Source organism: Haliotis cracherodii, unplaced genomic scaffold (assembly GCF_022045235.1).
Source record: "Haliotis cracherodii isolate W230 unplaced genomic scaffold, xgHalCrac1.p SCAF_4, whole genome shotgun sequence".
Classification (NCBI taxonomy): Eukaryota; Metazoa; Mollusca; class Gastropoda; order Lepetellida; family Haliotidae; genus Haliotis; species Haliotis cracherodii.
The window spans coordinates 22,441,057-22,453,697 of NW_027266297.1; the positions used below are offsets into that span (position 1 = coordinate 22,441,057).

General features: G+C 40.9%; 1 protein-coding gene across 5 annotated transcripts in view; it reads right to left on the reverse strand.

Annotated features, from left to right (window-relative positions):
- Positions 1 to 1,969: 1,969 nt before the first annotated feature.
- The window catches only part of LOC139480506 (hippocampus abundant transcript 1 protein-like), a 52,451-nt gene continuing 41,779 nt past the window's right edge, over positions 1,970 to 12,641 (reverse strand). For all 5 annotated transcript variants that reach the window (XM_071263597.1, XM_071263596.1, XM_071263600.1 and 2 more), the window contains 3 exons: positions 12,208 to 12,389; positions 11,072 to 11,228; positions 1,970 to 10,217 (listed from right to left, as the gene is read on the reverse strand). In XM_071263597.1, coding sequence (XP_071119698.1) covers positions 10,162 to 10,217; positions 11,072 to 11,228; positions 12,208 to 12,389 — 395 coding nt within the window. In that variant the 3' untranslated portion in view covers positions 1,970 to 10,161. The remainder of the gene's footprint in view (positions 10,218 to 11,071; positions 11,229 to 12,207; positions 12,390 to 12,641) is intronic.

Genomic DNA, 12,641 nt, shown 5'->3' on the forward strand with positions numbered 1-12,641 from the left:
AGGTTACCTCACTTCTCCTTCATGCACGAGGACACATTCTAACCCAGAATCCCTCCCTTGTCCTTCAGTGTGATGAGGGACGCTATAACCACCAGGTTACCTCACTTCTCCTTCATGCACGAGGACACATTCTAACCCGGAATCCCTCCCTTGTCCTTCTGCATGATGAGGGACGCTATAACCACCAGGTTACCCCACTGCTCCTTCATGCACGAGGACACATTCTAACCCAGACTCCCTCCCTTGTCCTTCAGGGTGATGAGGGATGCTATAACCACCAATTTACCCCCTGCTCCTTCACGCACGAGGACACATTCTAACCCAGAATCCCTCCCTTGTCCTTCAGTGTGATGAGGGATGCTATAACCACCAGGTTACCCCTCTGCTCCTTCATGCACGAGGACACATTCTAACCCAGAATCCCTCCCTTGTCCTTCTGCGTGATCAGGGACGCTATAACCACCAGGTTACCTCACTTCTCCTTCATGCACGAGGACACATTCTAACCCGGAATCTCTCCCTTGTCCTTCTGCGTGATGAGGGACGCTATAACCACCAGGTTACCCCTCTGCTCCTTCATGCACGAGGACACATTCTAACCAAGAATCCCTCCCTTGTCCATCAGTGTGATGAGGGATGCTATAACCACCAGGTTACCCCACTGCTCCTTCATGCACGAGGACACATTCTAACCCAGAATCCCTCCCTTGTCCTTCTGCGTGATCAGGGACGCTATAACCACCAGGTTACCTCACTGCTCCTTCACGCACGAGGACACATTCTAACCCGGAATCCCTCCCTTGTCCTTCAGTGTGATGAGGGACGCTATAACCACCAGGTTACCCCACTGCTCCTTCATGCACGAGGACACATTCTAACCAAGAATCCCTCCCTTGTCCTTCAGTGTGATGAGGGACGCTATAACCACCAGGTTACCCCACTGCTCCTTCATGCATGAGGACACATTCTAACCTGGACTCCCTCCCTTGTCCTTCAATGTGATGAGGGACGCTATAACCACCAGGTTACCCCTCTGCTCCTTCATGCACGAGGACACATTCTAACCCAGAATCCCTCCCTTGTCCTTCAGTGTGATGAGGGACGCTATAACCACCAGGTTACCTCACTGCTCCTTCTGGCACGAGGACACATTCTAACCCAGACTCTCGCCCTTGTCCATCTGCGTGATGAGGGATGCTATAACCACCAGGTTACCCCTCTGCTCCTTCATGCACGAGGACACATTCTAACCCAGAATCCCTCCCTTGTCCTTCTGTGTGATGAGGGATGCTATAACCACCAGGTTACCTCACTGCTCCTTCATGCACGAGGACACATTCTAACCCAGACTCACTCCCTTGTCCTTCAGCGTGATGAGGGATGCTATATCGCCAATTTACCCCACTGCTCTTTCATGCACGAGGACACATTCTAACCCAGACTCCCTCCCTTGTCCTTCAGGGTGATGAGGGATGCTGTATCGCCAATTTACCCCACTGCTCTTTCATGCACGAGGACACATTCTAACCCAGAATCCCTCCCTTGTCCTTCTGCGTGATGAGGGACACTACAACAACCAGGTTACCCCTCTGCTCCTTCATGCACGAGGACACATTCTAACCCAGACTCCCTCCCTTGTCCTTCTGCGTGATGAGGGATGCTATAACCACCAGGTTACCCCTCTGCTCCTTCATGCACGAGGACACATTCTAAACCAGAATCCCTCCCTTGTCCTTCAGGGTGATGAGGGATGCTACAACAACCAGGTTACCCCTCTGCTCCTTCATGCACGAGGACACATTCTAACCCAGAATCTCTCCCTTGTCCTTCTGCGTGATGAGGGACGCTATAACCACCAGGTTACCCCCTTGCTCCTTCACGCACGAGGACACATTCTAACCCGGAATCCCTCCCGTGTCCTTGGAGAGAAAAGTGATGTAAAGACAACAAGAGATTGTGATGACTTTTGATTTTATTCACGATGACATGTACAGCATAGGGATACCATGACATATGTGGCATGTATATGACCAGTAAAACAATCTACAGATAACAGTTGAGGAGTAGGTACACAACACTTCCATTGAGAGGGCATCTAGACTGTTCATCAGAAATCTAATGTGGTTATATGGAGGTACAATGGATCATATATAAATGTTACCCTTACAAACCTGGAAAAAAGTAAATACATCACTGCTTTTTCAGGATGATATATAAATTCTGTTTAATCATTGACAACAACACTTGATAAGGAGAGATTCTGCCAGAATTTCATCAGCAGAAATTAGAAAAGCAGGAATGTGAGAGGCATACTACTCTACAATTGCCTAGGATCGAGTCATCTGAAGTCAAAGGTGTGGTCCGCAGCAGATGTTGAGTAGTATATATATATATGACTTATATGGTAATAACACAAAAGAAATAACATACATCATCTGCTCTGTAGGGCAGGACGCACAGCTCTTCTCCTCTGTACTGACAGGTAACCCTTGACAACTTGGCATCCTCGGAAACAGTGTTTCATTGCCTGACTGATATATCGAACACATGGAGTTTAAGTCCATAAGATTTTACCGTACACATCAAAACTGTTAAATTTTCAATAAGGCAACACAATTCCAAAACAAATTATTCAGGAAAGTATACTAGAATTAAAAACACTGAATTATTTAAATAATTTTGAGTATTAAAAATCAAAATGTATAACGTATATGACGACAGTGTTGAATAGCTCCCAAATAATATATGAGAACATGAGTATACTGTGTGCTCTGGCCTGGCAGAATCTCTGTAGAGCTTCACATTTTCTAGACCAACAAGTGACTCTGAAAGTATCATGTCAATGCAGCTTTCCCTTCAGGCTCACATATAATGTTTATAAGGCAAATGTGGTCACAATTACTGACAAATGGCCCCTTCATAAAACAATGGAACATCCTTACTTCATATATACACACTGTGCTGGCACAGTCCACTTACATTCAGTAGGGTGGATCAACCTTGAGACCCACAGATACTCACTTGAAGCTTACATGCAGAATCAGAATTAAGTGTAAGGACTAGAATAATCGGATCAATTAATCTCTCAGACTCTATTCCAAACTGAAGCTCTTCATCAAATATGATTGGGTCCATATTCACAAAGATATCATAGTTCCATCATAATGGTGGTCATTACAACCATATAACACTGAATTTATTTCTTAATAAAGTTTCTTATTTTAAAATAGCGCAATTATTACTCATTCAGAATACATCATAGTAAGATCTTTATTGATGGTTGTCTTTATTAACAGATTCAATATAAACAATTTGCATTAGATAAGACCGATGGCAACATTTCATGAGCATCCACAACACATGCTGGAACCTTCTCAAATCATTACCACAGAGAGACTAGAATCATCATGAATAACATCTAATGAGGGATAGGTTGTTAGTTTAAATAGATGCGTCTTAAAGATGATGATGGTGGTGGTGATGATGATGATGATGGAGATTATGGTTACACAGATATAGTTCAATGCTATCAGTATGTTCTACTAAAACAACCCCTTGTGGTAGAAAATGAGTTTATAGTACTAAATACTGATAACAAATGAAGATGTCCTAAAGAAATTCACACCAAACAATGACATGTAGTTTGACCAAAAGAACTATTTCACCTAACAATTAGTATTCATGCCTTAAAAATCACACTTTACTTATCACAATATAACATAATGATCACGTCAAATGATAGCTGACCTACAGTGAATGAACAGAATAATAAAAAATGTACCTCCGCGAACTAGGATAACCTCTCCGACTAACTTAGTGGGATCACCTTGACCTTGTGTGACAAAGCAATCTTAGTACCACAAAGGTCGCGACCTCCATACATAGGCTGACAAGAGACATAATTACATGATCTCTTAGTAGAACTGGGCCCTGTATTACTGACTACTAATCTAAGACAGGAAATGCTGACTTGGCTGGTTCTTCCTTGTCTTGTGTGTACACATTTCATAGCTAACAGATAGAATGTCAATAGATTCAAAGGAGGCTTGTAACTTTCATATCAGTTCTACAATCCTTCAAATTGCACTTCATCACAGATTCCAGTTTTGTTTAATGGTACTTTGTTGCTTACTTTGTATTAAGCTAAATACACTCAGGTTATGCATGAGTTACTATCTGTACACTGATGTAGCATTGGTGGACCTACTATATACAAACTGATAAACATGTGGTACACCTAGGTTATCTAACATGTACACTTTTGGTAACCTTGGTTATACTATAGTTACACCTGTGGTAACCTAGATTACACTACATTTATACCTGCTGTATGCCAGGAGTGCACTGGTTATCCCTGTGGTTACCTAGATTACACAAGTTACACCTGTGGTAACCAAAAAGACGCTAGTTACACCTGTGGTAACCAAGACTACACAATAGTTATGTCTGTGGTTACCTAGATTACACAAGTTACACCTGTGGTAACCTTGATTTCATTAGTTATACCTGTAGTACGCCAAGATTACATAACGGTTACACCTGTAGTTTCCTTGATTACAGTAGTTACACCTGTGCTGACCTAGATTACACTAGTTACACCTGTGCTGACCTAGATTGCACTGGGTACACCTGCGCGACATACTTTACACCTGTGCTGACCAAAATTGCACTAGTTACACCTGTGCAACTTACATTACACCTGTGCTGACCACAATTGCACTAGTTACACCTGTGCAACTTACATTACACCTGTGCTGACCTAGATTGCACTAGTTACACCTGTGCAACTTACATTACACCTGTGCTGACCTAGATTGCACTAGTTACACCTGTGCAACTTACATTACACCTGTGCTGACCTAGATTGCACTAGTTACACCCGTGCAACTTAAATTACACCTGTGCTGACCTAGATTACACTAGTTACACATATGCAACTAACATTACACCTGTGCTGACCTAGATTGCACTAGTTACACCTGTGCAACTTACGTTACACCTGTGCTGACCTAGATTGCACTAGTTACACCTGTGCAACTTACATTACACCTGTGCTGACCTAGATGGCACTAGTTACACCTGTGCAACTTACATTACACCTGTGCTGACCTAGATTGCACTAGTTACACCTGTGCAACTTACATTACATCTGTGCTGACCTAGATTGCACTAGTTACACCTGTGCAACTTACATTACACCTGTGCTGACCTAGATGGCACTAGTTACACCTGTGCAACTAACATTACACCTGTGCTGACCTAGATTGCACTAGTTACACCTGTGCAACTTAAATTACACCTGTGCTGACCTAGATTACACTAGTTACACATATGCAACTAACATTACACCTGTGCTGACCTAGATTGCACTAGTTACACCTGTGCAACTTACATTACACCTGTGCTGACCTAGATTGCACTAGTTACACATATGCAACTAACATTACACCTGTGCTGACCTAGATTACACTAGGTACAGAAGTTACACCTGTCATGACCTAGATTACACTACAGTTACAACTGTGAAAACCTAAATGACACTATGGCGTACTTCAGTTACACTGCAGTCCCACCCACAGATACACCTATAGTATACTTCAATTACACTGCAGTTACACCTGTAAAAAACCTGGATTATCCATAGCCTACCTACTAAGCATCTTAAAGGTGTCCACAAAGAAAGATGGTTCCTGAATGAAAGGTAGGTAAGTGAAAGACTGACACTGACATGGAGAGGAGGCCAGAGTTCCTGACATTGGAATGACTACAGTATTGTTTGAGAGATAAATTACACTGAAAAGCTGGACACACATACAAGCACATCTCAAGTTCTACTTTGTGGGGTTTATGCAGTTTTAAACCATAAAAGAAAATCATAATCATACAGAACACATGCCCTGTAGGGACTTCAGGACAAGCTCTTTAGGGGCGGTCGGGTAGCCTAGTGGTTAAAGCGTTCGCTCTTCACGCCGAAGACGGGTTCGATTCCCGACATGGGTACAATGTGTCCCCCGCCGTGATATTGCTGGAATATTGCTAAAAGCGGCGTAAAACCATACTCACTAACACACTCACTCACTCTGGCCAAGCTCAATGCCGTGTTCAGAGCTGTGTGTGTTCTGGTAAACATGGCTGATGATAAAGTGTTACTTTCTACTGGACAAACAGTCCCATGAAACTGGCAGGAGCTGGAGCAGGGGGTACAATGGCCCCATTCGCTCTCAAAGACATTTGGACACATTCCACACGTCCACGATGAAACAATGATGAAATACGCTTCTACTTTTCTCTGAAAATGATTGTCACTACCAAAATTATATAGATGTTCAGTCTGCTTACAAATCTTCAAAAATATTTGCATGCCATGTTGGATGATGTTCAAACAAAACAATGGGAGCATTGCACTTGATTCATTGGTAGCCAGAATTGGAAGACAAGCTAATCAAAATCACAGACAGCAAAAATATCTGGGGTGACATTAGCTTACCTAGTCCTAACCGTAGCTGTTAGACCTGTACATAATCTGAAGCTGTCACGTCTGTACATTGAGTCAGTGTACACCTGTACAGTGAGTGAGAGCTATGATAAGACACATCAGCAAATTATACGCCAAAGACTCACACACAAGGCCAAAAAAAGGAAAAAATCATTCCAATTTTTACTATAATTAATTGAACTTACCAAACTAACTAACTGATATACGGAGCCACGCTAACTCACTTTTTTCACAAAAATCATACACACAGGATAAAAACGCGAAAACTTAAATCTTCCATTCTCCAAAATATGATACAGTCTTAATGTAGCTAAATACTAAATGCAATAAATATTAAATAAAAGTATTTTTCATGAGATATGTTTGACTTACCTAGCTTTCAAAGAAATGGGAAAACAGTGAACTGATGCTAATTGCAAACTTAAGTTATTTCAAAGGTACGACCCCTCCCACCGGGAGATGATGAAGCTGTTTTCTCATATTAACATCCCTAATCCTGACAAATCACAAATCCAGGCAACATCATAGGTATTTTTCAAACAGATATATCTTGGATGGGAAGCCGAGGTAGCTAAATCTGACGTGACTGACACACCGGCAGGTGTGACCATACACATGTTCAGCTGAGCAATAAATACCGTATATGCCATAACAGAAATTTGACGAAGGGGAGCACTTTATGAACCCCTTCTGCAATGCCGTTGTCTGTAAATAAATTGAAATATACACAAGACAATATGGACCATCATGCAAATTGTCAGTCTTAGTAATGGGTACATATAAAGATTACTCCCAAATTGGTCATGAAGTTGGTCCGAGGCCCTAATTGGCGCAGGGTACCAAATATGGTAGTTTCAACATAAAATCTCCACAAAACTAAGCTGTTAATGTGGAGACATTGCTGGAAACACTTCTCAATATTGTTTCCAATATACTCATACCGGTAACTCAAAAGACATTCACATAAAGACATAAAACACATTGAGAAAGCTACGGCAGGTGAGGTGAGTTTTACACTGCCTTGAATAGTATTTAAGTCATATAATGGCATTACAGTTACGTAAAAGAGTTCACAATCTTAAAATAAACACATTTACATTTCCTACCAATTTCAAAACCATATGCTTATTTTCTCTTTGTTAATAGTTAATTACCATGCTTTACAGACCACTACTGTATTCGACGTAATAAGACTCCATGACGCTCTCAAAATTAGAAATAGGGGGCTCTTATTAGAATATTATTTTGGTGAAGAAAACCAGAGCTAATAGATCGCACATTTCTTGGTTTATGCTTACAGCCTGAAATGTTTACATACGACAGATATAGTTTTCCAGGATTTAATTGCCCATAATTAAGGGTGCATATAACACATGAGTGCATTTTACACACGAACAAATAAGTCTTGTATACATTGATCAATCGGAAGGGGTGCTAGTTGAGATTGTTCACTAGCCAATTTATTAGCAAATAATGCTGAGAGCGCTTATCAGTTATTACGTCGAGTACGGTATTAATGTTGCAAACTTCTTGTTTGTATTTCTAGTAAATAGCATTTTTATCAGGTGTTCTTCCTAAATGAAATTAACCTCATTTCATCTTTTGTTGAGACTGTCCGTAACATTTGATAACAAAGTGAATACATTAAACTTAAACTTTCAGCAATACAAGAACTTAAGTCATGCAGATATCCCTGGGGAAGCTATACTTGGCAGGAACAAGAGACACAGCAAATCAGTACATCAATATCTTACACGAGGAATATGAAAATGTCACAAAACACATAAAAAACAAGAGAATCATCCAAATTCCTTGCGCATATTTACAAAACATGTGTTGAGAACAATAAAACAAACACAATCTTGTAATCTTCCATTCCCACATCAGTTTAGTCTTTACATATCTGAGGTCAAAAGTCATAAGGAAGCATGTAACATATGAACCATTCACCCAACATCTGTCACCTAAATATTTAAAATCACTGAAATATGCCATCCTACATCTTATTGGGGTTCGATTTAATTTCCTGGAGTGAGTGAGTGAGTTGGGTTTAATGCCGCTTTGAACAGTATTCGAGTTAAATCGCAGTGTGTCAGCTTGATGTGGGAGGAAAGCCTGAAGTGATGCAGGTCTCAGACGTTTACCACTTCGGTGAAACCCACGAGCACGGGTATGGTGCTGACAAACCTATAGAAACATAATTGGGGCGAACCAGGAATCGAACCCACAATCATTGGTTTCTGGCGTGCCAAAGGGACGCAACTCTGCACAGCGAATCACGTTTCCTTAAACGACTGGGTCCCCCATGCCCCCTTAATTTCCTGGATATTGCCAGAGACTTAATACCTATTGTCCTCTTGTTTATGGCTTATCTTAATACATACTCCTAATACTGTAGCATATCCTACAGGATATCCCGTCTGCTAACTGCATGGAGGGAACCTATCCATTTATTAACTGTTTATCATAAAATACACACTATACAAATTTGAATATGGAAAGTAAATAAAGATAGGTCTTACAGTATTGATCCTTGCAAAAACACTGATCACGGCTACACATGAATCATCCGCAATCATTTGCAGTTTAACAGAATCAATGCTTGTATTTTTCTTTCGCTACTTATGAGGTTGAAATGTTCCATTTAAAGAGAATAATCTCAACGTCAATCAAAATCCCTGTCTTTCTACCTTGTGTTGCAGTTTTCCTATATCTACCAATCTACCTACATCTCTGTCACAGATATTTACCATCCTTTTGTCTCGAACACAGAAGAAAAACTCAAACACAAAGGGAACATATCTGTCAAGCCTCACATCACTCCTAGACAAACTGGGACACCATATGTCCCATATTTGGCAAAACAGTTAATTTGGCAGAATACAAGATACTCATATATCTTCTATTCAAAACATGCAAAAGATTGTCAGTCATTAGGCGAAAAAAAAATTCAAACTTCTACTTTCAAATCTACTGGTACAATATATGCTAAAATATAGGGCTCTGGCATAAAATATCTATATTTTCAAACTGTACAAAACACACTTCATGACAGATGTGGATTATCAACAATCAATAAGGTTTCATACGCTAGTCATATTCTGATTAGAAAATAACTGATTTGAAGAAAAGATCATTGGCATTATTGTTTAAAATTGCTACGAGATTGAGCAAGAGACCCTATCTGTGTGGAAATCCATCCCTAGACATGACTGTTGATGTTGTATCTCCGGCTGATAATACTGAGATATTTTGTTGAAGACGACACAAACAGTGGGATGATGAACACTGACAACAAGCAGACCATGTGAAACACTTAGTCACAGACTGGGATTAATTCTATGACTGACAGGGACCATACAAGTCTTGGAACTACATGCGACAGAGTCAGAGTGTAATACCGGTTCTTGCCATCAAGGACAGAAAGTCTGTACACATTGCAAACAGTGAGTGCGTTTCAGTTCCTTACAAAATCATGACAAGAAGGGAGATAACTCTGATATCTTTCCACACAAGGGAGAATACTCTTCATGGAACCCTGTGACTCCCTTAAATAAGAAATTTCTCTTCCTTTCAACATTTGGTGCAAATGATCTGTTTTCTCGTGAAGTTTGAATATGTAGAATATGACCTTGACCAGTTAAAGAGCCTAGGGGAGACTACTGCTATAAGTCGGCCTCTGGCTCTTCCATCAGAGGCTCCTCTTCATGTTTCTTCACTCCTGCAACAGGAAACACATGCGGTTAAGTCTGATCCATGCTAGCCATGATAAGGTTTGTAGAAAGACTTACATACATATATCATTAGTAGTGAGTGAGCGGGTTTAACGCCGCTTTGGACAGTATTCCAGTCATATCATGGCCTGTCAGCTTAATGTGGAGGGAAAGCAGGTCTTAGATGTTTACCACTTTGGTGAAACCCACAAGCATGGGTATGATGCTGCCAAACCAAGAAACATAATCAGTGCGAACCTATATCATTGGTAAGATCAAATGACAGTACACTGAGCGCATCTGAAAGCAAAATGCTGACAGTAACCATGGTAACACTCAAATAGTCCTGATCAAAGGGGACATAATTTGAGTGAGTGAGTGAGTATGGTTTTACGCCACTTTTAGCAATATTCCAGCAATATCACGGTGGGGGACACCAGAAATGGGCTTCACACATTGTACCCATGTGAGGAATCGAACCCGAGTCTTCGGCGTGACGAGCAACAGCTTTAACCACTTGGCTACCCAACCACCCCTCACATAATTTGACGTGTTCTTTTCTGTGTCAGCAATACATTAGTCTCAATGCTTCCACAGAAAAAGCCCCAATGTGACATTGCTGGAATATTGCTAAAAGCGGCATCAAACCATACTCACTCACTCACTCACTCCAGAGAAAGAGTGTGAACTGCATTAGCAAGTGTGCCCAGCAAAACAACATACAAAGCAACATGTTTAAAGAAGCAATTAGCATGTGATAAAGTCATTAAGAGTTTAATTGAAATATCTCAGAAAAGTTTAAGACAGATTGTTTACTGATGCAGATACTTGCTACCTACGACCTTTATCTGAAGCTACACACCTGATTCCTTTTGGTAGTCATATGACAATGGCAGGATCTTCTTGGTGGAGGACTTGTTGACATTACCATGTGGGTTGTCGGGGAGAAAGACTGCAACTAGCAACGCTAGAATCACCAACACAGCTCCAAATGCAAATGGTGGGCCTGGCACCACATTCTGAAACAATACACAGCAGTGTCAGAAATATGTTCTTCTCCCCACAAGCTAAGTGGGCCGGTGTCTAGAAAGGTTCTGGCCAGAGATCAACCTTTTTCTGAGATTGACTTTACTCTGTAACATTTACAGCTGTATAGTCAAAGATGTAGATCTTGTGATCTTGAGTCACATATCAGTGTCTGATTACAAATTGTGCGTGTCAGTGAAGCAAGGAAATTTTCTACTAGACAATCGGGTACGTAGAAAAATATTTCAGGCTCCTATTTTGGATACTGATACACACTCAGATCAGCACCACAAAGTCAACAAACAGCAACTGAAACAGCTTGGATTCAACAAACAACATGTTCTAATCTATGAATGAGTGTCATGGCAGCCTGTAAATATTCAAGTTTGGAACATGCAAACCTGGAACCATGGAAACATGAGCCACGATCCACCCTGTTGGGGTATGATGTCAAACATTGAAACCACTGATTCCCAATGAAGTCCGTCATACAAATGGCATTCAGCCCAGGGGACCTATTCTGGCATCCCCATGCGTCACATAAGATAGTTTCAGGTTTTATTCTCCACAAAAGAATCTGTCCAAGGCCAGCAATTACCAGAGCTCCAGATAAGCTGTTGGTGTTGTGGGTATTTTACCCATGCATTATAGCTTATCTGTAATGTTCGTTGCGTATTTGATACGCTTGGATTATATTTTAATGCGTATTTCCGCATTTCTGATGCGTATTTTACTCAGATACGCAGCTTAACTGGAGCTCTGAATTTCTCAAGATATGACGCAATTTGGATAAACAGTTAGTTTCCAACACAGTCACAATCACATGACAACTGAAACTATCTGATCTAAAGTGGTCTGTCTCCCTTCATACATGTTAAGTGCAAGTTTTCTGAAAGACAAAACATTATGTGGATACAAAACTATTATCATCACGTTTAAAGATACTTTCTCTGTAAAATACTTCAGTCATACCTGGAAATTTTTAGGAAGGGGACTAAATGTGTTGTTAGATGTTTTGGGGTGTTTGTGGCCCTGTGGCTCGCTCCCATTGGCAGAGATGTCTACGTGGAAGAGATAGAAGATGAAACCGAACACTGCCGGCCCCAGTCCGTTACACAGGCCTCGGATACCTGTGATGATCCCTTGAGCGACACCTGTGTACAACAGTCAGAACATTGGGATAACAACACCATGCTTAACAGTGAAGACATTACCATGACAACACATTGCAGGGTTTAATCTGGACCTGCCCAGATGCTGATAGTTGGCCCTTAAGTCTGCAGCAAATGTCATAAAAACTTCCCAAATTGGAACTATAAATTTACCAATTCATGTAATAACTAATAAATAATTTCATGGCATTGCAGAAGTAACCTGTATTTCACTGACAACAGGACCAATATTGC